Source organism: Stegodyphus dumicola, chromosome 9 (genome assembly GCF_044657685.1).
Source record: "Stegodyphus dumicola isolate Sdum_Otavi_A_Nest chromosome 9, ASM4465768v1".
Taxonomy (NCBI): Eukaryota; Metazoa; Arthropoda; class Arachnida; order Araneae; family Eresidae; genus Stegodyphus; species Stegodyphus dumicola.
The window spans coordinates 52,190,793-52,218,098 of record NC_140776.1 but is presented as its reverse complement, the minus strand read 5'-3'; the positions used below and the strand labels follow the sequence as shown (position 1 = coordinate 52,218,098).

General features: G+C 31.4%; 1 protein-coding gene across 1 annotated transcript in view; it reads left to right on the top strand.

Annotated features, from left to right (window-relative positions):
- The window catches only part of MetRS (methionyl-tRNA synthetase 1), a 90,224-nt gene extending 69,909 nt beyond the window's left edge, over positions 1 to 20,315 (top strand). The window contains exons 17-22 of the mRNA XM_035372069.2: positions 341 to 472; positions 1,386 to 1,490; positions 2,643 to 2,826; positions 5,324 to 5,407; positions 16,192 to 16,311; positions 20,095 to 20,315. Of these exons, the coding sequence (XP_035227960.1) occupies positions 341 to 472; positions 1,386 to 1,490; positions 2,643 to 2,826; positions 5,324 to 5,407; positions 16,192 to 16,311; positions 20,095 to 20,253 (784 nt within the window). The 3' untranslated portion in view covers positions 20,254 to 20,315. The remainder of the gene's footprint in view (positions 1 to 340; positions 473 to 1,385; positions 1,491 to 2,642; positions 2,827 to 5,323; positions 5,408 to 16,191; positions 16,312 to 20,094) is intronic.
- The last annotated feature ends 6,991 nt before the right edge of the window (positions 20,316 to 27,306 follow it).

Genomic DNA, 27,306 nt, shown 5'->3' with positions numbered 1-27,306 from the left:
AACAAGTAGTAAAAATTATTTTATTATTTAACTTATGGGTGATTGAGAAGTTGTACCATTAATACTAGAGTGCATAGAAGATAAATTAAAGGTGCAATGAAAACAGTTGCCAGGTCACACTGATTATAAATGGTATGTAACATAATATAATAACCCCAAAATTTAGGGAAATTTTCCTAAAAATGCTTTTCAAATCAAAAAGACTAGATAGATATGGTGAAAAATAACATTTTGTGTATAGTGTTTAATACTTTTTTTCCCATGCATGAAATTTATTATTCAATATCATTGTGTGGTTTATTAGATGGTCAAACTATATAACCTTTCATTTATATTACAGAGCTCTTTCATTCGTAAACAATAATTTTGGTGGTGTTATACCCGAATTGTTACTTGGTGATTCCGAGAAATTATTAATTGCTCAAGTTGATCAAGAACTTAAAAATTACATTTCTTGTATGGAGAAAACCAGGTAAGTTAATAACTCTTCATATTCCATTATAAGAATTGTGATTTTATATTTTTCTTAAATTTAGATTTTTAACTCATTTTACTAAAAATTTAGATTTTTAGAACTGTTATTAATTTTGCAATTAATATTTAATAATTTTATCTTCATTTTAATCTTTATTTGTTAATTTTAGTATTAGTCTTTATAATTAAATAATGCACATATATTATATTCTTTCGAATTTAAACCATAGTAGGATTTTAAAATTGGAAAAAATTATAGTAACTGAATTCAAGGCCACTAGGATTTAAAATTATGTGCATGCATAGAGTGTTATTCAAATCATTGGAAAGTGGGAGATTGACAGAAATAAGATGTTAAAATTTTTTGATTGTAATTGTAACAGTACTGTAATTTTACATCTTAAAAATATTAATAAAATGTAAATAAATTCAAAGTAATATAGTAGTACATGATAGTGCCTTATTGTGATAATCTCTCTACATCTGCTTTTTATTGCTGTCTCCTTTTATTATTATTTAAAGAAGTAAATAATTTTCAAATAATTAAAGAAGAATGATTCTAAATTAAGCGGAAATGTTTAACTGATAAAAGTTAAGTGTCTAAGTAAATTTTCCTTCAGTAAATTTGGATGTATGCAGACTTTTGTCTCATCATTATTTATAATTAAAGAATTAATTGTTTTCTTCTCAATTATAAATTGAGGCCTTAATAATTTATGTATTAAATACAAGGTATACTTGAAATTTTGTGATCTGTCAGTATTAAATGCTTTTTAATTTTTTAAAGTTTCATAATGGAGATAAATTTTTAAGGAAATTATTTCGTATACAATGATCGATTTATCTAACATTATAAGTATGCGAATTGTGCATGTTTTTAAAAAAAATTGTCTCTTTTTTTTTTTCCTCAGACTTCGTGATGCAATAAAATATATTCTGAATATCAGTCGCATCGGTAACCAGTATATCCAGGCCAATAAGCCTTGGGAGTTGGTTAAGGGATCTGCTGCAGAAAAGTAAGATTTGATGATAAATTTAGCTGTTTGGGTATTAAAGTCAATTTTTTTTTGTTTTGTTTTTCAATTTTTCAAAAAACTCAATTAAAAAAAGTGAAGTCATTTGGCCAAAAATTTTCATATTTTTAGTTATTAAAATTCATATTCAGTTAAATACTTTGGATTGTAAATATTTCTTTAATATTTCCTATTTGCTGATTTGCTTATTTTTACTTATTTACTCTGATAAAAAAAATACTGATTTTATATATTTTAAGGTTTATTTACACCAATAAAAAATTTATTGAAAGGTATGCACTTCCTTAGAAGGAAAGAGGGGGAATAAAATGTAAGTTTATCACAGTGCTTCTTAAGAAGCCCAAAATTTATCTAAAAATGAATTTGTTTTTAAAATTTCACAAATGCTGTAGTTGAAAACCTTAAAAATACTCTTGAAAATTAAAAGCAGTTTGCAGATCATTAATAAATTTGAACTTTACATCATAATTTTACAGAGATATAAATAAAAGTAAAAGCAATATGATTTGCTACTTAAGTTGATAAATTATATTAGGTCTACAAATTTCATTTCAGTTATACTGTTTGATACTTTTACATTATAATTGCAATGTCATAGTTAGTGAAAACACGATTGTTGCTGATTGAAAACATTTTTTATAAAGGTAGTATTTCAGTACTGTGTAAGTCAGAACATTTAATCTGCAGGTGGCATTTGTTTATCTTCAAAGTGCATTGCATAAGATCAGCCAATGGTGTAGTAACCAGCTGATTAAAATCAACCCAGCCTAAGCTAACATAAGAGATATAAGCACAGATGTATAGTAACTATAATCTGGTCGTTTTATCTGGCTCTTTACAAAACTACATTTAACTTCTAGTTGATTATTTTCACATTTTGACCCTATGTAATAAGAATTTATCTTTGGGTTGGTAATGGGCAAATTGCTGTTTATATATAAGTTTAGAATAGATTTATTACACTTTAGTTTATGCAGTTCAAGTTATTATTACTGAGACCTTTTAAGAATCTGTAAATCACTGTTTCATAAATTCAAAATCTGAAGGAAGTGTCTTCATCAACAAAATAAACATTACACAATATACTATTATACATCTATTTGAAATCATGATAAGTATTTTAATTTCTTGTAGAGCAAAAGCTGGAACAATCCTTGGTTTGAGTGCAAATATTTGTTGTCTTCTTTGTACTCTTTTGGAACCATATATGCCAGATACTTTTAAAAATTTGAAAACTCAACTCAACACCGAACAGTCTCTTCATATTTTAATAAATGATTTCGTTTGTTTACTTCCGAAGGACCATAAAATTGGAAAAGTAAGTCTATTTTAAATATTTATATGATAGAACTGGATTTCATGTTACTGTGAGTATATAATAATACTAAAAATAATTGTAATATGCAGATTTAAAAGCAGAATAATATTTGTTAAATATATTTTTTATAATGTAGTATTTTGGGTAAGAATTTTGTTTTAGAACTGTTATTATTTCAGTAGTGATAATTAACTGTATGGTTTGAAAATCTATTTCATTTGCAATCTTTGTTACTGTCTGTGTAACATTTTAAAACAGAAATTTCGAAAATGTGGATCTAGAACCAAGAATGTGTGAAAAATAAGTGTGTTGCAAAAAATTTTGGAATTTTTTTAATTATGAAATTATGTTCATTTACGGTTATTAATTTTTAAAAGTATATGTTGTTTATTGTTTTTGCATTATTTTCTTCTAGATTTGTTTGTTTTCGTCCCTCCAAGGGTAACTATATATATGTGGTTCGTAATGAATTGCAGTATATATGTATTTTTGTGGTCCGTGTGATTAGAAATTTGGGAAACACTGTTTGAAATGATTTCAGTTGATGCCAGAAGAATCTTTTTTTTTTTTCTTTATATACACAAAGAATAAATTTAATCAACTTAAATTTGATAATTATATATGTTCAGTCTATCAGAAAGTTCTGTCCGTTTTTGGGATAAAAAAAATACAAATTTTTCTTACTGTAAATAAACTTTATTAAATAATATAATTGCCATTATTATTAATGACTTCTTGCCAGCATGAGGGCAATTTGTATATCCCATTTTTGAAAAATGTTGTAACTTTTGATGTGAAAAATTGAGCCAGTGCTTGTTTGATATCTTCTTCATTTTTGAATTTTTTGCCCTTCAAAAAATTTTGTAAGGACAGAAACAAGTGATAGTCAGAGTCCAGGAAATATGGTGGATGTGACAGAATTTCCCAGCCTACTTCTGCAATTTTTAGATGAGTCCCCAAAGCAGCGCGTGGCCTGGCATTATCATGATGCAGTATGATGTCCTTCCTATTGAACATCGCCGGCCTCTTTTCTTCTACTGCTGTCTTTAAAATGTCCAGTTGCTGACAATACTTCACTGAATTTAGCTTTTTGTTCAGTTTTAAAAGCTCATAATGTATTGGTCCTCGAATGTCCCACCATATGCACAACATACGCTTATTCAAAGTCAAATTTGGTTTAGAGGTGGAAGGGCTAAGTTTTTTGGGCTCACAATATGCCTTTTTTGTTATAATGTTTCTGTAGGTAATCCACTTTTCATCCCCAGTTATCATCCGGTTCAAGAAGGGCTTGATTTTGTTCCGAGTAAGCAGAGATGTGCACATGATGACTCGATGATCCAAATTCTTCTGACTTAATTCATCTTGAATCTTGACCCATCTTGAATATTTCCACACCAATCCTATCTTCCAAATATGGTCCGAAATGGTTTGCTGAACTAAATTAAGCCTTTCTGCGATCTCCGATGATGTCAGAAAAGGATCTTGCTGCAACATGGTCGTAACAACATTGTCGATCAAAGATGATCGCCCAGAACATGGCTTATCAGAAAGGTCGAAATCACCTGTTTCAAATTTTTTGAATCATCTTCTGCATGTCCTATCAGAAACTGTACATTCACCAAACACTTTCAATAAATTTTGACATGCTTCTGTAGCATTTCTTCCTTGTTGAAATTTGTATAAAATACAGTGGCTTAAATGAACTTGATCGGTAGCCATGGGTACACTATCGCTTCATACGTAAGACTGGTGGTGGCTTTGAGGTCTGGATTTTAGAACATTTCGGATATTGGACGTCCGGATCTTGGGCTTTGTACTGTACTAAACTTTCTGGTAGATTTTTTGGGGTGGGGGGGGGTAGTTCATGTGGCACAACAAGTAATCCTGGAAATTCACATGAAGAAGCTAATTTTGTGCATAGGAGAGTGATAAATGTATGGAAAATACCTCTGTCTCTGCAACAGAGATCACATTTCAAATTGCAAAGAAATTTTTAAACACCTTTGTTCATGACAGACATTGTTCTCTATATTGTCTGTGAAGGCTGGTCAGAATCTGTAAACTTGTGGTCTCTTCCTCCACTAAAACATTTCTTGTAACCCTTTGTTTCATTGATTGAGGCACTTTCTAAACAGTATTTACTCTCATAAGCACCACACATGATTGGTAAAATTAAGCTCTCACTTTACTTTTTTCATAAAGTATTGCATAAAAAATCCATCAATCTGGATCATATTTGAATGTTCTAGTATATATAATTTAGTGACATATACTACCTATAAATATAAGTATCTGTAAATAGAGATTTTTTTATAAGTCATTTATCTAAAATCTTGAAATTTTTCTCTAATTTCTTTTATAAATCATTTTACTTTTTTATGTAACTGGGAGCAACTCTTTTTAAAAATTTAAACTATGTAATATTAAGGTTTATGACTGTTTGCTCAAATTTTAGTAATACCTTGTTTCTTTAATTTATGTGAAATATTTTTTGCAGCCTGTGCCTTTGTTCAAAAAAATTGATCAAGATCTTATTAACAATTTAAAAACAAAGTATGGGGGTAGACAATCACCTGATAAGGTAAGAAGAATTTTAAAAAATTTACATTTAAAACTTGCCGTAAAATCTGAATTTCATTTTTTTGTTTTTATCTCTCTCTCTCTATATATATGTGTATGTATATATGTATGTATATATATATATATATTATCTATATATATATTGTTTTTATCTAATTTTCCCCCTTTCCATCATGCTTAATGAAAAATATGCATTGAGAAATTTCAGTGTGTTTTTTATACCATTCCTTTATTTATATTTTAGTTTATCTGATTTATCTTATTTTATAATTCAAAATTTGCATATAAGCAATGAAATTTTAAAGTACTGAATTCTTAGCATTCTGCATGCAACGAGACTTTTAACCTAAAGCAAAAGATACAGGGTTAGAACTGTTTACTGATGGCTCATATATAAGGTGATTTATTGTTCCTTCTGCACTTCTGAAAGTTTATAAATTAACTGTAACAAATATAGCAAAAGGATGCATATCAATACATAACCTCAGTAAATGTGTAATTATGTGATGTGGCCACTAGCAGCCACATCACATAATTCATTGCTGCTAGTTTTTTTTTTTTTTTTTTTTTTTTTTTTTTTTTAATGAGGCAAACTGTTACAAGTTTCGTATACCTGCATATGTTGCAACAGTGGCTACTGCCATAATTATAGGTTGAGAGCAAGGAGTTAATTTTTCACTAAATATTTAGACTTCTCCCATATTCTGAGAGGCCACTTAAGTCAGTGTTGGACTTGTTGCTTATTGGATTGCATTTGCTTCTTGAGATGACTCTGCTTTTCTTCTGTTCCCTCATGTTTGTGTGATTTTTTTTTTTTCTTTTGGTATTACATCAAATGTCATGTATCTATACCTGTTTGTCACATCATCAACATAATTATCAGAAAGGATTAAGCATGCAATTTGATGTTAATTATGGCATCCTGAATTTGCGTTTTCAAGAATTTGTATTCAGGATTGATGTCTGCTGCTTAACCAGGACTGCACACATATAAGATACATATAAAGGTTTAGACAAACTCTTTATGTACCGATATGTGCCTGTTGTAGTTTTTGAGAGAATTGTGATTTGCAGTGCATAAATAATAATGTGTGAAAAGAATTTGTTGCCTACTGTAATGTTGGGCACATTTTTCACTGAAAGTCGAGAAATGTGAGTTTGCCATGCTGGGACAAATCCTCAGGTAGAAGCCTTGTGAATGTAAAGTGGAGTGCAAGTTGGAGGAGAAATGATGTGAAAATGCAAAGTTTGAGGAAGCTGGTGAGGGTTAGCTGCTATGAGCAATGTTCCTGATAACATGAATAGTGTATGGCCGCAGGTTAATGTCCATATCAATCAGTGTGTATTTGAAATTATCTGCATAGCTGCCATCTTTGTTATTTATTGCTTTGGCATAAAAATTGCTGTTAAGTTTGTTAATAAAGGTGATAAGCTCATTCAGTTTGGGATCTCAATGTAATTGATCATTTCTGATAAACCAGGTCCCCCTGTGATTTGCCGTAAAATGTTATTTTGAAATGTCTGTGGTTTATTGAGGTTCGATCTAGAGGTAGCATTCCAAGCTGACAAAGCATATGTTAGAATGGGCCATAAGATTTCTCTCTTTGCCTTAAGAGTTAAAATGATCTCAAAAGTAATGAAAACACTGATTAAAGGACAGAAACTGTGCTAACTAAAACTTTCTCTAAATTTCTCTAACTGTAGTTTATAATTATAATATATTTATAATAATAATATATTTATAACTGTAGTTTATAAAACTTCTCTAAACTGTAGTTTATAATGTTTTACAAATTCAAGTAGAATTTGTTAAGATTGCATTTTATCATAATATCTTAAAAATTTGCTGACAAATGGACATTTGAAAATTCTGATCTTATATGTTTTTAAATATTACTAAACATAAATATCAAAATCATCGGAATGATCTAATAATCAAATAACAACTGGCTGTGGCAGATTTCCTGCTGAACAGATTTTCCTATTGAGATATTAAATATTTATGGGCAAAATAAACAAGAAGTTGCTAGGTTACTGTTATATATATCATGTTATATATAACAGTAACCTAGCAACTCAGCTTCCCCAGAAAAAGTAATATTGAAATTTCTCCAGAATAAAAGGATTATATTTAAAATAGGGAAAACTCATAAGAAATTATGCTTAAGCAAAATAGTGATAAATTCTTTTAGATCTAAAACATTGAGTCATCATATAAAGTCATTATATAATATTTTGGATTTTACAAGACAGAGTGTAAATTCAAATGCTTTTAAAATGCAAACTTATTATAATAAATATATGATTATGCTATGTTGATATGCATAAAGCATATAAATATTCTATATCATTGTTATAATCTCTTATCATTTATGAATTCTTTTGTATTTTGTACTAACAGAAGTACCCAATTCCAGTTAGGTTAGATTGAAAGTAATGTATCTAACAACAGAGAGATACTGCTGTAATCCTTTTCTAATAACGATGCAAAAATTACGATTTATACTCTTAAAATTTTCAGGCTGATGCAATATGGAACCAACATAAAAAATTTCCATAGAAAAACTAATTCTCTCTCATTATATCTGCAACAATGGCACACAGTTTTTAATGATTTTCGTCTTTCTAATCAAATGTTCGTAAAACTCGAGTTCCGTCCAATATTTCACGTATATTCAATTTTGGTCGATTAAATCTGGCCAAAAAATTGATCATAATTTATCAGATATCAATAATGTGAAGAAGCGCACACACAAACAAGCACTCTTCTTTATATATATAGAGAGAGATTTGTAAAACTTAAAAACTTCTTATTAATAAACTCTACAATTTGGAAGCGAACAGTAGCAATACTTTTTGAAACTAAGCATTTTTATCTCCAACAGGCAAGACTGCAGTCACTCGAAAGAATGAGTGCAAAAATTAGTGCTTTTAGAGTTTTTATTTAATATCTTCGCTGATGAATTCGTCATATGAAGTTGGGAATAGTCAAAATGGCTTCCCACGAATTTTTGGAATCAGGTATAATGTATTTACTGTTTGGGAATGCTATTTTTATTTCACTGTAAAACTTGGAATTTTTTTATTAACAAACTCTAAAATTTGAAAGCGAGCAATGGCAACACTTTTCGAAATAAAGCAGATTTTTATCTCCAGTGTGCAAGACTGTTGCCACTCAGAAAAATGAGGGCGAAAATTAGTGTTTTTAGCATTTTTAATTAATACAGTCAAAAGTCTTTAATCCGGACTCGTCGGGACTTCGGCAATTCCGGATTACCTTTTTTTCCGGATTATAGATCATAAATTTAAATCTGGTAAGATGGCATGCAGAAATTATAAAATTAAAAATATGAAACCATAATTTATGAAATAAAGAGCAATTATGATCTAAAGGGTATCAAAATTTACAAAAAAAAAAGCTTAATATTTGTTTGTTTACTTTATTAAACGTTTTTTTCAACGCGCGCATGCGTAAAGCATACATTACGCATAGTCGAAATTACAAAATTGCAACCAGAAAACTATTTGATGTGTATTCGTGATGTTTATAATGACAAGGTATTTGATTTAAATCATATCAAAGACGGAGTACATCAAGATGAAATATTACATTTAGTAAGGAATTATAAGCCGAATAAAATAAAAACATCTGCCCTAAAGATAAGGATAATGCTGACAGATCAACTTCTAGTTCATTGCGTGCTGCGATGTCCCCCCCCCCCGGCAGAGCTACGTGAAATTGATAAACAGATTTCAGAATGGTTAGAAAAACAAAGGATATGCCTTTATCTATTTTTTGCAGCAATTCCACTTTTTGTTTGATGGGCATCGAAACATGCTTTCACTTTGTAGATCCTTTGGCAGCTCCGGAATCAGACATTCTTATTGACATAATTGAAAGTTCAAACTTACTTTTATAAAATTGCTGTAACAGTCTGCAAAAAATAATAAGCGGGATCCAATTCGAAGATTAAGGAACAATGCAATCTGCAACATTAACTGAAATAGATAATTAGATAATTTTAGCTTAGCTTATACCATCCATTATACATTAAACGCGCATAGGTAAAGGTATTATGCGCATGCGTAAATGCATTATGCTTTTACGCATGCGCAGAAAGTTTGTAGCTTTGAGGTCCGGATTATAGATCATTCCAGATTATGGATGTCCGGATTAACAACTTTTGACTGTATGTCTGATTTTGCCTTATATATATATATAATATTCTATGATCTTAAATTCACTTAGTGCAAAATCGAGTTGTTCTACTACTTGCACAACTGCTGCAAAGTAAGTTAATAATAATTTATTTACTAGATAATATTGATTATATTATCTCCTAAGATAAATTATGGTAGAATTATCTGAAAAGAGTGAATCCATACTTAGTAACTTATGTTTAAAGGGGATTAGAATTAAATCATGAATAACAAAATTTCAATTGCAAAAGGAATAAATTAAAAGCAAGTAATTAAATTAAATGCAAGTAATCATTGCCATTGATCGGAAATTAGTTGACTTTTCAAGGGGAACAAGCCAACACCCGTTCAATGAAGAATAATTAAGAAATAAATAAATACGAAGGTGTTTCGTCCTTTACTCAAGCAATAAGGCGATGCCAAATCAGCAATTTAAGCTAGGCCAAACATTTCTGTGAATAGAAGGGATTAAGAACCAATGCAGAGAACCAAAGAACTCATTCCGATTAAGCATTTTAACTAATTTAATTTTGAGTGAAAAGCAATTTCTGCAGTAAAATTGATATTGCTCGAGTAGCTGTCCCCCGACACCCTCGTGTTTATGCATTTTAATTCAATATTATTTGTAAAAATTAAACATTGGAAATTGTCATTATGGAAGAGAATTCAAAGTAGTTGAAATAAACATTAAAAAATACAAAATATAAGAAAAATATTGCAAACTTTGTAAAAACAAATCAAAAAATAAAAAATAAAGTTTTTTTAAAAATATGTAACAAGAAAAGTGAATATGCATGAAGAGATAAAGGCCAGAAAAAGCATTAATTAACTTACATTCTTTCTAGTTGGAAGTGGGTAAAGTGTTCTCTTTGCGTCTGATTCAGAAGGGTTATGTTGCAGAAAATTCTTTAGCGGCAGCGGGGGCTTTGAATTATATCAGTCGGTAAGACTTGTGTGAAGTAATTTATGGTAGTGGGAGGGTCTAGGAATTCTTTCTTAATTTTGTAATCGTTACGACACGACAATTAGCCAGAAATTAATTAATTTCCATTCACTAGTATTTTCAAAAAAATTTTAACAGAAGGTTTCACTCAAATAAGAGCTCCACAGCCTACGTCCCTCAAGAATTCCTAGTCCCTCCCACTACCATAAATTACTTCACACAAGTGTTACCGACTGATATAATTCAAAGCCCCCACCCCATTTGCTTACTGCCTTCCTGGAGCAAGGTGCTGGATAAACTCATGACACAACAGTTACAGTATTATTTATTATCAAATAATCTTTTAAATAAAAATCACTTTGGTTTTATGCTGGGTAAAAGTACTACCCAGGCTATAAATAATCTAATTTCTGACATCCTTCAAAATAGAAGGAATGGTAAACATACTGCAATTTTATCCTTAGATGTAAAGAGCGCTTTCAACAATGTTTGATGGCCAATTTTATTAAAGGAATTAAAAAATATGAAATGTCCAAGAAATATCTTCTTATTAATATGTGAATTTCTGAATGAAAGAAAAGTTTCCTTATATGATGGTCATAAGTGGCATCACAGAAATTACCAAAGGGGTTGTCCCCAAGGCTCAATATCTGGTCCACTTTTGTGGAACATTATTGCTAATATAGCTTTAAACATAACCTTGCCACAAAATGTTAGTATACAAGCTTATGCTGACGATTTTGTTTTATTGGCCACGGGAAGTGGTCGCCATACTATTGATAAAGCTTTTAAGTTTCGCCACTCAAGAATTGGAGAAGTGGTCTTTCCATGTTAAACTCAAATTTGATCCAAAGAAGAGCTTTCTTTTGGATATTGCCAAAACTAATACTAGATGAATACATCCTAGGTGCAGACCGTATGGACAACCAATTAGAGTTTCAAAGAATATCAAATATTTGGGCATTACGATCGATGAAAAGCTCACTTTTATACCTCACCTAGATCAGATAAAGATCGAATGCACCCATACTCTTAATAGACTTAGTAAAATGAATCTCCAAGGTAAAGCTCTTAAGAGTTTTTATAAAAGAAGCTATTGAGAGAAAGATCTTGTATGCATGTGGTACATGGTGGACTGGAAGGGACCGAATGCGTAACAAAATTTTGCAAATTCAAAGAATTGCTTTATTGAGGATTACTAAGTGTTTAGAACTGTTTCCACAGTAGCTCTTTAGATTTTGGCTGGATGTCCTCCGATCGATATTTTAGCGTATCTTTAAATTAAAATGTGGTAATAAAACTGTCGATTGTTTCAGCGAGATCTTCTCAGCTAAAGATTTTGACTTTGAAAAAGGTTTAGACATTCATCCAGCTTTGTTGAAACAGTTGAATTGCCATAAAGGCCTCCCCAATATGAGAGGCTACACAAGTTTTACAGATGGATCTAAATTAAATGGTCATGTGGGGGCAGCCTTTTGTGTGTTTTCAGATGAGAAACTAAGCTTACAAAGGAAATACAGACTTTCTGACAATGCCTCTGTCTATCAGGCAGAGTTAGTGGCCCTGCGAGAGGCCTTGTATTGGCTTATTTCTAATTCTGCAATAGATCCTGTATAAATCTATAGTGACTGCGAAAGTGCAATCGTTTCAATTACGGGTATTTGTCCAAGTAACGATCTAATTAAACAGATAAAAGACATGCTCTTTTTTCTTGGTGCTTTCAGAGATATTAAACTCTTTTGGACGAAGAGTCATATTGGTACCATTGATAACAAGTTAGCAGATAGATTGGCAAAAGCTGCTACTGAAAATCAAATTATTGATTTTGAAATAAAGACTTCCTTTGACAGTTTGAAATCCTTGTTGAAAAGAAAAAGTTTGACTGTATGGCAAGCAAAGTGGAATGACTTAGATTCTAAAGGAAGATTCACTTATAATTTAATCTCAATTGTAAGTGAGAAAAGATGCCTAAGTGACAAGTATCTAAACCAAGCTTTAACTAATCACGGACACTTTCCTTTTTATTATAATAGGTTTTCGATTAAAAATTATGCCTGTCCATGTGGCATGATTAATGTCGATATTGAGCACCTGTTGTTTAGATGCTGTTCTATGAAAAATATTGTTCTAAGATTTATTCCAGATATTGCTAAATTTAATACTCTAAAGGATCTATGTAAAAATAGACTAAATTGAAATTGTCAAATTTCAAAAAATATGTATCTGTAAATGAAATGAATTTATATATTGATTGTTTTTAAAATTTCCCTGTCTGTTTAAAGGAAAACTAGAATGTTTATGATATTCTGTTATTTTATTTCTTTGTATATGTAAGTATCATATTTTTATGCATGCAAGTAACATGTGTTATATTTTACAAAGAATGTAATAATGTGCTTTTGTTGGTGTAGCTGGTAAATCTCACCAGCTCCTAGACTTTAAGTTCATATTTTAGTTGTTTATTATATTTTAAGTTATTTCAGGTAGTAAGGTGGTAGTTCTATTGCTTAATGGGCCTGATTTAGGCCTTGTTTTAGATCTCAGTGTTTCTTTAATTAAATAGCTCGACTAAGCCCTGTTAAGCCTCTAATGGTGGTACAGGAAGTTCAACCAGTCATATATGTATATAAAAAAAATTCAGTTCATCTTATGTATTTCTTGAAACAAGTAGCATTTGAAAGAGGCTTTTCCTATAGCTGGACACTTGAAAGCATTTGTCAGAAATGGTCGAATCCATTGCTAATTTAGCCATCTCATCAGTGAGAACATTGCTTAATGCAGTGGTTTCCAAACTTTATTTTATCACGGCTCCCTTAAAAATATTTGATCATATGGCGCCTCCCTTCCATTTTATAAAATACTACAAACACAAAAATTTTTAGTACTAAAAAAATTATTAAAAAACACTCTTATACACAAGAAAAAACGAATAACAATATTTTATTATTGTCACTTAATGAGATGGATGTGCTTGCCTATTAGCGCAAAGTTTATCAAATCTCGGTGTCATTGATGAGATAGCTACATGAAGCTCCTTTTCTACAACCAAACGAGCACAATATTTCGATTTTATTGTAGCTAATGCAGAAAATCCTGTTTCGCATAAAAAAGGTGTTGCAAATGGCAGCAATACTTTTTAAGCTTTAATTGACAAAATATTATATTCACTCTTAATATCTAGCTAAAATTGAATCAGAGATACATTCTGAAATTTTTGTTTTAAAGAAGTATCACAATCAAGTATTCTTTCTCAATACTTGTTACTTCAAATTTGTCATCTTCTTCGTTGATAACTGGATTCTGTATCCACGCATATTTTTTAAAATCAAGATCATCAAAATAATTTGAAAAATGAATTAACAAACCATCCAAGTGTTCAACAAATAGATTTTTGTTTGCTTCTGTATTAACTTGGGCGCATAAATTTAAATGTGGAAACATGTGGAACCTATTTTTTTCCAAATTTGTCTTCCATATCTCCATTTTTTTAACGAATGCTTTCACTTAATCTTTTTGAATCAATAAATGCATTTTTGGCCCTTGCATCGATTTATTCAAAACACTCAATTTTCCAAAAATGTCCACCAAATAGGTAAGTTTAATAATAAAATTATCATCTCTAAACATATTTGCATCCTCATTATGATTTTCTTCGAGAAAAATTGCAATTTCTTCTTTGAGTTCAAGTATCCTCTGAATCACTTTGCACGAGATAGCCAGTGCACTTCACAGTAATACAAAAGTGAGTTGTAAGCAGCTTTGCAAGTAACCTAACTTTTAATGGACTGTTTTTTTTTTATGTAGTTTACAACTTTCGTTACTTTTGTAAAAACGTAGTTAAGGTTCTCACTTATTTTTTGATACGAGAGCATGCAGTGCTTCCATTGGTGTTTTCCTTTTAATTAGTGCTTGAAGGCCAGTTTTGTGTCCTGATATTGACTGTGTTCCATCTGTACAAAGCCCAATGCAATTATTTCACAATATGCCATTCTCATAAAAAAATTGTTGATTATATTAAAAATTTCACCGGATGGGGCTTTGCCAGGAATAGGTTTGCAAAATAATATATCTTCAACATATCAAACATATGCAATTAAATGTGCGTCTTTAGCTACATTGGTTGGTTGCTTCATCTACTTGTAAGGCGAATTTTGAAGTGCGCATCTGAGAAACTAATTGATCACAAAGATCGTCAGATATATCATTGATTCTTCTGCCAAGAGTGTTATCAGCAAGCGGTATTTGTCGCAACTGTTTGCATATGAATCACCAAACATTGTTTTGACCATATCAATAGCTGCTGGCAAAACTAATGTTTCTCCTATTGTGTGTTGGTTTTTTACACTTTGCGATTCTGTAAGATACTAAGTACGATGCTAGTAACATATTTGATAGAATATGAACTGTTTTTTTTTTTTTTAACGTTTGCTTTTGTTTAGTGAACGCATCCAATTTTCTTTGAAAAAATTCTTGGGACTTGCCAACGTATTGAGAATGCATAGTTTCAATGTGGCGTTTTAATTTTCTGGGTCTCATACTATTAGCAGCCAAAACTTTCGAACAAAACAAACACATTGGTTTTTCCACATTATTAGTAATAAAACTTGTAAATCTGAATGATAAATAAGATGAATCGTATTTTCTTGTCTTGGGAGTTGTGACAGCATCAGATCCTACTACTTGTGACAGCATCAGATTCTTCATTATTAGAGAATTTTCTCTTCTAACCAGTCAAGAACTCATCCATTTCTCAAAAAATATTAGGATAATTAATTTATTGTTCTTAAAAAAATTAAACTTAATTAAATTACTTACTATTGTGATTGGTGAGTAATTAGGTATGTGAAAATAAAATAAGAAACACAATCTAACACTGCTGAGCTAAACTGCTCAGCAGTGTTACTGTCTCAATTTTTAGAGAGTTACTGGTCGGTCAAGCAGCATAGTAGTTAATATGTATCTATATGTTACGTATTGTATTAGCTGCACGTGCACCAATCCTGGCTAATATTTGTGCCTCCCCTTAGACTAGTCCACGCCTCCCAGTTTGCAAAACGCTGGCTTAAGGTGTATCACAGAGAGTAGATTGATATTCCATATGTTAGAAGAAGGAAAGGATATACTTATATAACTAAGCTTTACAGCATCTATTCCATATCCTGGAGCTCAGACTATCAGACAGCTTCGGTATATTTAACCATGTTACTGAGTAACAAACAATCAGCATGACTGAAAGTTACATAGTCTGTGTATCATTCAAATGTGCCATTCTATCCACAGCATCTGCTTTCTGAATCAGCAAATTGTTCTTTGAATGTTAATTTCCCAAATCACTTTGTAATACTAAAATGTCATTAATTATATATATAATTATTAACCCTGAGAGCGGCATGGCGTTTTGGATCTGCTTATAAATACCTGTATTTAAACAGCATTTATTAGCTAAGTTTTGTATAATTACTTAGTTTAGTCTCTATTTTATCAGAATTTCATTTATTAAGATGATAGTTGCAGAATGAAAGAAGTAAGAAATAAAAATACTTTAAATTGTAAGCTAATATTTATGAAGTGACAAAATATCTCATGACCAGGTAAAAATAGTCATGCCAGCAGGGGAATTAAGTAAACACTTCTTATTTCAGGATTCAAGTTCACCGAAAAAGCTACCTGGAAAGACTGTAAATAAAGAAGCTGCAGATAATCTTCCTAATGGTTTGGATGCCGAAGAAGTTGCGAGCTTGGAGTCACTAGTAACAGTACAGGTAACATTAGCTTTTCATAACATTGTACTAGTGAGAATAAAAAGTTGATGCATAAAATGTTCAAATCAAAATATAAAATTTTATTTAGGCTGATTTTTAAACAATGAATTTGTGTTCTTTTTATGCCTTTATGTGAAAGATTACCATGTTTGTACAGTATACTCCTGATTATCAGGCATTCAGTTAACCGGAACACATTTTACAATTTTTTTTAATCTTAAGTTAAGCAAATAAGAGGTTCATAATAAATTAGTTAAATTAGTTTTCTCAATAAATTAGTTTAACTTTTATAAAAACTTATTGAAAAAAATATCAAAATTTGACATTTGAGAACAGCATGCCATAATTTTCAGAATTATGCGATCCTGGCATCAAGAAAAGCATGACTTATGTGAAAATGGATGAACACTGGCTGTGCAATGTAAAGAATTATGACAAGCAATTTAAGTTTTTTATATGTATGCCCATAACTTGTATATGTTGATTATCTAACTGAATAAAGAGTGATCTATTCCTTCAAACTTCTGCCAGAATGACTGGTGCAAGTTTGGCGAGATCTCCGCTAATTTTCATGGTCAGCTGAATTCTGTAATCAAATATGATGTTTTACTTCAGCATTTTTATGTCATTTATGTCTGAAATGTCTTTTTCCTGTCAAAATCTCAGTTAGATGTACACATTTTATATTCTAGTTAATAACAAATAAAAGGACTTTTTTATAATTTTAGACTAGAAAGTTTTTCTTCCATCATTTGGCTTTTCTGCCATGAGTGAATTCCATCATTTGGCTTTTCTGCATCTTTTCGATGCTCAATTATCTGAAATTTTCACATATCCAGAATTTGGCATTTCCCAAGCTTTCCAGATAGACAAGCTTTTACAATAGAAGAAAGGACTGATAAATTTTGCTTTTATTAAAATTATAAAACAAATCGGAAAATATAGTAATAATAATAATAATAGTAATAAATAATATATCCACTACTTTAGTCTGAAGTATTTATATAGCATTCTGACCCTTTATTTATTTTCACGGATCAATCGAAAAATGCTCTGTCATTAAAGATAATGAGGGAAAAAAACATAAATTGGCTTAAATTTACATTTAAAATTTCTTAACATAATTCAAAAGAAATTTTTTTTCTAAGCAAGGGCAGCTGGAGATGGAAAAAAAAAAAAAAAGTTTTAAAATTAAGATTTGAAAATTTATTGAGGGTAAAAGAATACATAGCACTATCTTTTGAATTAAAAAGAAAGAAATAATAATGCAAGAAAAATTCAGGTTTCAAAAATTATATTTTATTAAGGGAAAATGAGGAAAAGAAAAAAATTGCAGTATTGATTCAAATCCCATAATTTTAAAGATATTCCAAATTGTTTTATAAATTAATCTTGTTCTTAAATAAAATAAATTTTAATTTATTCCATTTATTATTTAGTTACAAATTTTCTTAAATAAATCATAATCAAAATGTTTCTTTTTTTAAATGAATTTTCTTATTTGCTAATGTCTGTATTCCCAAAATTTATTTATAATAAGATGTGCATATTTTTATTAAAAATGTAATTTTAATATTAAAACTATATCTCTTGCAGTACTAGTCTATTACCAGATCGGTTAATCAGTTTAGTATTTGTGATTTCCTAGAAGAGAGGCTGGCTGTTTTGAATTTATTTTCCAATCTAGAACTTCGTATTTTGGACCAGAACTGAGTCTCAAAATGAGGGTCTTTGTAAATCCTTTCAGTAAATATATAATATATGATGTAAATCTGATGTAATTTTATATTTATTTGTATATTTTTATTACACTCATTTACTATTAAAATTTCATTAAGTAATTAATTTGTCACATTGTGATGAAACTTGACATTATTGTATGTATCAGGCAGATACTTAAAAGTACAGTGAAATTATATAATGCCACCACAGAGCATTTAACTTCATTCTTCCTGGTGCATAAAAAATATATACAGAGGCTATACTTAAGCCTATACTTAAGCTCTTGCAGATAGAAGCTTTTTCAATATGGATGCTGTTACACTGCCATCAAAGACAATACAATCAGCTGTCTGAGTGCGAGATGGAAAGAGGCTAATTTACCTTAGGGAAAGAGGCAAAATAATCTTATTCTACTGGAAATACAAAGCATTAAAATAAGCGATGGTTGCAAATGGTTTTGGAGAAAATTCTTTAAAAAGTACTCCCGCTTATTTAAATGGGAATTACTGGCAAATGCAGCTATGAATTATGTTGTAGCACAGAATCGTGAAGTCTTAAATTAATTTAGTGTTTCATGACATATGTCATTTGTTTTGCCATATCTTTCAATTTTTAGGTTGACTTAATTATTATTAGCCCAAAATTGATGTCTCCAGTACACCTATTCCACCCACTGTGCACAGTGGATCTCAACATCCTTTTTGACCTAACTCTCATCATATGGATATACCTGTTGATTGCGAAGTTCAAGATCTTAGCAAGAAAGTAAAATCTAGAGATGTAAGTCCAGTAAAAGATTTTATTGAAAGAGAAAGTGTAACACCTGTAAGACCACCATCAGGATCTAGTAACCCTTCTTCCCATGTAGTTCATTATGGTGCTCCTCCTTCTCCTCCTCCTCATTGCAACCAGTATCAAACTTCTCAACCACCACCTCCAGCTTTATCACCTCATTATGCAGCAGGACCTTACCATGAAACTTATTTGCTACCTTGCTTATTTGCCTTTCTGTCTTCATTGTGAGAAGCTTTTGAGCCTAGTGGATGACAGAGAGGTGACATATGTAGCAATCAGGCTCAGAATGCTCTCAGCAGATTAATAGCCGAGAGGACTGCCATTTTACTCAGCATGCACACCAGTGCCTAATGCTTCTTTGTTTGCCATCCAGTACAGGCAGAACTCTCAGTACAGGCTTGTGTGTCAGTTTGTACTATTACAGCATGCAAGGATATTTGGTATTCTGACCCTTAAAGTGTACTGCCAGTGATATCTACTTATCATTGTCTCAACTTGGAGTATTGTCATTTTTGACAGTATCAGATGGCAACCAAATTGAACGATTTCATCTTAAGTGATGAATCAAGGTTCATTTTGGCAATGTGAAGAACTGTGTACATGTATGGAGGCTCTGTGGTGAGTGCCTCAATCCTGGTGTGAAGGTATGGGTGCCATTGCATATGAAGTCTGGTCATCACTATTATTGATCCATGGTGCCATGTCAGTCCAGTGGTATATTTTTGTCATCCTTCAGACACATGTGTTGTCATTTGTGGTAGAGTTCTCGATAGATATTTTACAACAGGACGGTACTTTCAGCAGGACATCCACACACAGCAAGGAATGCTTTTGCCCCATTAAAACCCTTTCCTGGCCTACCTGATCCTCAGGTTTATCATTGATCTGTCATGTCTGGGATACTTTTGGAAGGCAAGTCCGACAACCTAAGAGTTATGGTCAAACTAGGATTGCACTTACAACTTACAACAACTGTGGAATAAGATGATGAAGACCACCATACAGGTCCTGTATCCCTGAATGCTCACTTGTATCATGCTAACAGGGTACTGAAAATTCCATTCATTTGTAGTTTTTTTTCCCCTTGGTAATAAATGAACCTTTTGCTTTAATTTTGTAATTACTTACTTACTGAACACACATAAATAATATTCTATTTTATTCTGACAACTTTTTCTAGGTGCGCAAATTTTTATATCAGTGAGTTATACATCAGTTTTTCCTATTCTTTATTCTAATCGTATTCTAATAAAGAATTTTATTTAGGGCAATAAAGTTCGTGAACTTAAAGCCAAAAAAGAAAGTAAAACAGAAATAGATGAAGCAGTAGCTGTCCTATTAGAACTTAAGAAGAGATTAGCAGTTGCTAAAGGAGAAAATCCTGACCAATTTCAAGGAAAATCTAAATCTAAAAAGAAGAGGTGATAAAAATGCATGTTTTATTTATTGTATGCATAATCTAGAATAAAATTTTTTATCATACTAGATTTTTGAGTTGTTTATTGAAACATAGATTGTGTATTTTAATGTTGTGATGTATATGGTGCGAGTGAAGTGCAGTATTTAAAGACGCATATTTAGAAATACAATTCATGAAGTACGTTTCTTTTAATGTAGAAAATAATTTACAGTGTTATAAAATAACTTTGTAACAATTAAAAATGTTACAAAGGTAGAAATTTAATAGTAATGTGAAGTTTGTTTTACTGTAAAAGAAACTTTTCTCCAATATTTAAAACTGCATTTCTGTAATGAATTTTATCTACAAGTAATAATGTTTTAACTTTAATTTGTAAAAGCAAATCCACCTAGAATGAAATTAACATTTTTATAATCATAAGTAATTTTCATGTATTTATTATTGTAATTTAGATTACTTTTTTTAAATCAGATTGAAGTTTTCCATTGTTAAAATATTTAGCTGGCATATAAGTTGTGAATTATACATATGGTACAAAAGTCAACATGCCGATAAACTTCACTGAGTAGCTTTTCCATGCTTTAGTCTAACGAAACATGTTTTAGTTTCTAAAAAAATATTTTCATTTCTTTCTTTATCTTCCTCTTTCAAAACTTATAATTAAGAATATTAAAGTTTCTGAACAAGTTTTAGTAAAATGGCAAAGATGAAGTGAGGCAGATGCAAAAAGATTAAGTACTTACCACAAGTATCATTAAAAAAGAATAAAAACAAATTTTATGCTAAAGGAAACTAAGAAAGGACCAACTAAGAAAAAATCAACTAAGAATCCTATCTGTCCTTTTTCTTAGGACAACTAGAAAAAAATCATGGAAAGTTGTCATCTTATTTCCAACAGTTCTTGAGGAGAAATGTAAAATGTGGTTCCCGAACACGAGCTCATCTAGCCTGATGCTTATACACAATTGATAAAACAATTGACTTATCATATGCTCAGTAACCGCACCAGTAAATATATTATTTCATTATTGTATTACTTTTATGTCATATGATTAATTATTTACAATCAATGTGCCTTCATTTTCAATTATATATTTCATAATTGTTTGAAGTGTACATTTTGTGTTGTAGAATAAATCTTTCACTGCTGTTGTTGCAAAATTTGGTAGATGCTTTGTTCTAATGGCTGAAAGTAATGGACAACCATGTATAATGCTTGGCATTTGCTAGATCTGCTGGTTTTCTGCATCTATATTTTACATTTCTTCTCAAGAGATACTGGAAATAAGATGGGAACTCTTCACAATTAGCTGCTAGTGTTTCTTTTTAGAACTGGTTCGGAAAAAATGAAACTACACCATGTTGTAATGCATTAATTTCTACAAGAAGCGTCTTGGTTAACAGGGTTTCTTATTCCAACTTTGCGATCCTCATAACAGGTACTTATCACGGGGAGAATTGCACTCATTGCTCACATCACTCATTGTTCTAAACAGACGGTATACTTGCCTGCATCTCGCTCATTCTCATTCACTGCAAGCTTTGCCTGCCCCCCCCCACACCCAGTGTTGCTTTGCAACCATATATAGTAGGAATTCTTCCGATCTCACTGCGTGTGATGCAACATGCACCCCTCTTGAACCTACTAGGTTCAATAAAAAGAAAAAGTCAATTAATAAATCAGAGTTACAATTTCACATAAAGATAAAAGTTTAACAGTTATAGCTGAGATGTCCAACATTATTCTTAAATAGCAAAATGCAAATATTTGAAACACTTCTTTTAAATATGCCATAATTTGTTGTCACATTTACTATTCTTATTTTGTCACCTCCAATGAATGCTTTAGGATTATCACTAAATAATTTGCTATTTTTACCACTTCTAGAAAAGAATATTTTTAAGGTAACAATAAAAGATTCAGATCTGTAATTAGTTCTAAATGTATTGCACAAGTTATGAAACAAACGAAAATACAAACATAAATTTTACTATGAACTCTTCTCTGATGTTTGTATCTGATAAAGAAAAGACCGCAAAATTCATTACCTGTACACTTGAATGCATAGTTTTAACCCTTTCATGGGCCGTGGGAAGGTTACTTCCCTGGGAAATACACCTGTGGGAAGCGCAAAACCCACTATAATATATTGGCTTTGCTATTATAACGTTGGGAACTCTAATTCCCACTTCAGTGTTGTACTGCCATCTGTGTTCAATCGATTGAAAACAGAATTACCACATTTGTTTCGAAAGTTCGAACGCGTTGTGCGAGATCTGTTCCACTGAGTCACCTATTTTGATTTGACATTTGCATTGCTATACGATTTTGCTACAAATGTAAGTAAAGCACTGTTTTTATTATAATAACGTTTTCTTATTTTGTATATTTCTGCAGTAACTATCTAATATTGAATAATAAATAATGGGTGAAAATGCTATTGCATCATGTATAAGCCACATGCAATAGGTATGTTGGAAAAATTAGAATATTTTTGAAAATACATTTGAAAATATCATTCAGTTCTACCGAGAAAGAAAAGGATTATTTTGGCATGATTTTTACTGAGGAAATTTTACAGAATGTTGTTGACGAAACAAACTCATATGCAAAGCAGCCTAAGAAAAGGAAGAGTTTGGGTCATACCACAAAAGACATTATCCTGAACTGGAAAGAAATCACATCAGAAGAATTGAAAGCATGGGTAGGTATGCATATACTCATGGGTATACATCAATTGCATGAACTGAAAAATTACTGGAGCACATACCCTATTCTCAATGTTCAATCAGTAGCAAGAATAGTAATCGCAAAGGGGTTCAAAAAATAACTGAGACTTTACATGTAAACAATAACAGCACAAATCCATGTGGGCAATTTGGGCATGATAAACTCCATAAAGTCAGGCATCTTCTCACAGCTCAATGATTCCATACCTAAAGTCTACGAACCTTCGGCAACATTATGAATAGATGAATGTATGATAGATTTCAAAGGGAGAACTTCATTGAAGCAGTATATGCCAATGAAGCCTATAATAAGAGGCTACAAGGTGTGGTGTTTAGCAGACTCTAAGACTGGATATATTCAAAAATTTTAAATTTATTGTGGAAAAGAAACTTCTGATAATAAAGATAAAATATTGAGCTTAGGAGAAACCGTAATAACTAAACTAACAGAAGATGTGAAACAGACAGGTCATCTTATAGCCTATGATAACTATTTGACATCTTTTAGGCTTGCAAAAAGTCTACTTATTAGTGGTCTGTTTTCTGTGGGGATTGTGAGGCTGCAAAGGAAGGATCTTCCACCAATACTAAAGGCTAATAACAAATTACAAAGAGGGGCATCAGTGTTCCTAACTAAGAAAGGTGTTGCTGCAATAAAGTGGATGGTCAAAAAGGCTGTTACATTGTTGAATACTGCACATAATTCAGCGATTATTACATCTGTAAATCGTACAAAAAAGGATGATACTAAAACATAAGTACCTTGCCCTAAAGCTGTTGCCGTATGTAACGATATCATGGGAGGGGTTGATTGCTTTGATCAAAGAAAAGAAAGGTACCAAATAGGAAGAAGATCTGTAGAATGGTGGCATCGTATATTTTATTTTCTTATTGATCTTGGCATTGTAAATAGTTTTATACTGTGGCAAGAAAACAAGAGAAACAGAAGTTTAGACCAGCTAACATTCCGTATAGCATTAGCTCGTCAACTAATAAACGGATATTCCTCGAAAAAAGAAAGGCCGTCCTGCTAGCTTCCAAGCAAAAAGGTGTGCAGTTCCAGATGATGTACGCTTAGTCAGTGTGGGAAATCATATGCCAAAGATGGTTTCCAACTATAGACGATGTAAGAAATGTAGCAAAATGGCCCAAGAAAAGAGGGCACGCTATATGTGTGCAGTATCTAAAGTACCCTTGTGCATTGCAACATGTTTCTCATCTTTTCACGGCAAATAATCGGCTTTAAATTGAATTTTCTCTATGACCATAAAAGATCCTGTGGGAAGTATACTTCCCACCCCTAAAATTTAAATGTAAACAAAAAATTTGGCAAAATAAAATATATTTCCTTAAATGCTATTGTTTAATTGATAATAAAACATAAAAAAACGGGAGAAATTTAAAAGAGAAATAAATGGCCCACGAAAGGGTTAATTCACTCGATCCCAAGGCAAGTTACCTAAAATTTGACGTGTGTCAATTGGTTTGCTTTGCAACAAGAAACACATTCATGCACAACCTTTCCACATACTGATTTCCTGTTTATTGCGCAAAAGACTTGCCGAATATGATATAGCAAAGATTAAGTTCCAGCATGCAAATACTTCCTATGGAAATACTGCACAACATGTTTCATTAGAATATGCTTATCTGGTAAAATAGCTGAATGCTTCTGACAGAATTTTAAGTTGGTAGTTTGTAACTTACCACCAACTCTCAAAACACCATTGTTATCTAGAAAAGAGTATAAATTAAGAGTGCAGGAATTTGTAGGTAATGGTTTTTCTGCATTAAATACTTTTAATCTTGGGAGAAAAACTTACCATTAGTCTAATACAACATGATGTGATGTATTCTAACTCTTTCATACTTAGGAATCCTAAATTTCTCTTGCCAATGGCAGTTTGACATTGTTGATACATCTCAGACACCACGCAATCACTCTTTGCAGTTTTATGAAAGACGAGATCTTTGAAATCACTGGTAACTCTTTTATGTCTACTCCAACCGCACATGAAAAGTGTTTCCGTTCTTCTTTCAAAGCTCCCTCACAATTTGGAATTTTTTTGACAAAATGGTATTTCTCTTAACTTTAGTCACTCTGGGCAATTCCACCAAAGTTTATAAGCTAACAAATCACTCAGATGAAGTCCCTGTGACACACAGTCAGCTGGGTTCTCCCTTCCTTGAATGTGATTCCAATTTCTGCTGGAACAGTAGCTTGCATCTCTAACAATCTGTGCTACAAACAGCTGTCATCGTTTTGGTTTGAACATTAGCCAAGATAATATAATACTTGAATCACTCCATGCATAGAATTAACTTCCACTTATTAAGTGAGCTAACAAAACAACAGCACAGAGTTCCAATCGTGGAATCAAAATTGGTTTAATGAGAGCAACTCGAATTTTTGCTATCAAAAGTTTTATATGAACAATTGAGTGATTAGATGACGTAACATACATAACTGCACTTATAACCTTTTTCTGATGCATCACAGAAATCATGCAGTTGAATTTTCAAAGGTTCAGGTGCCAGAAATTAAATTAAAGTGTTGAATTTCTTTACACATAGTCCTCCACTTTTTCTCAATCTCTTCTGGAACATGATCATCTCAGGCAAGTTTGAATTTCCAAAGTTCTTGAAGAAGGATTTTCGTTGATATGACAAAAGGTGAAATCCAACACAAAGGTTCAAATAGTTTTGCTATTGAGGATAACATAATTCCTTTTGTTTGAATTTTTTAACAATTCAACATCACAAACTTACAGAAAAATTCATCTTTATTAGGATCCCATTGCAAGACAAGATCTTATTATACCCTTATTTTCTACAATAGTGTGAGGTTTATCCTTAGTTGAACCTTTTATGTTTGCATTTTCTGACACTAACCTATCATTGTTTGACCACTTGTGGAGTTTAAACCCACCTTTTCTAAGCATTTGGCTTATTTTTACTACTAGCTTGGAACTCTCTTGAACGCTATCGACACCTGTAAACACATCATTGACATAAAAATCCTATATATTGGTGATTCTGGGGAAATTTTCACTTTCATTAATTGCCAATTGTTTCAATGCTCTTGTCGCCAAGTATGGCACAGGAAATGTTCCATGCATCACAGTGTTCAACTGAAAACCCTGCCTCAAATTCTTTCTCCAATACATTCTTTGAAATTCTGTATGCTTAGAGCTTAAGTTTTATTTGTCTGTACATTTTCTCAATGTCTGCAGTTATTGCAATACGATGACACCTGAATCTCAAAATATTATTCAGATTGTCTTGGGTTTTTAGACCAAGCATTAACATGTCATTAAGCGAAACACCTGATGATGACTTTGCACTTGCATTAAACTCTGCTCTCAGTTTTGTCATTAAGCTTGACTCATTTAAAACAAAATGATGAGGTATATAGAAGCTTTCATTTTCTAATTTATAATCTACTGATGAAATTGACCCAATAAGTATTCTTGCATAAACTTTCTGTACTGATTATAAATTTCTGGCAATGAAGAAAATTCTTTTCTCCAAATAAAAAAAATCAATGAAAAGCCATTTTCTTTGCATTACTCAAAAGTTTCCTGTTAGGTTTGAAAGGAAGCTCAAATGAGTATCTTCCAAATTCATCACGGATATGCGGAACTTCGCATAAACTTTCTTCTGTTGTAAGAAGCTGTGACTCTGGGATACTCTCTAATTTCCAAAATGACTTAACTAATTCTTCAGTATTTTCAATATTTACCTTTAAGTGGTTTACTGACACTGTATTACTCTGTTTAGGAATTTTGGATAAAGTGCAGAATCACCCACTGCTTAACGCGTTTTTAAGAATTGAACATACTCGGTATCCATGTACACAGCGACCTATTTTCACTTAAAAAAAAATCCCAGAAATGCACAATAATGGCACTGCGCACACCCTTAACTTTATCTATGTACACATCAACCTATTTTCACAAGTAAAAGAAAATTGACAAAAATCCAATTGTTTTTACCCTTGTAAAATGCAGCAAACAAATAAGTGGGCGATTCTGTACTTTACCGAGAATTTTTTCAAAAAAAAGGCATCATTCATTATAGAAAATTATGTTTGAACAACCAACGAGATGAAACTAGGCATTAGCAAAATAGCGATGCAGGCATCCATTCAGTTATGTTTAGCAATTTTTATATAAATTATAATAATGATCTGAATATTTACTCTTAGCTTCCATTGAGTCATGTTTAGCCTTTTTTATATAAATTATAATCATAAAAAAGTAGTATATGAAATTAACATTTCATTTAAATTAAAACATCAATCTTAGATAGTTATTTACTATTATAGT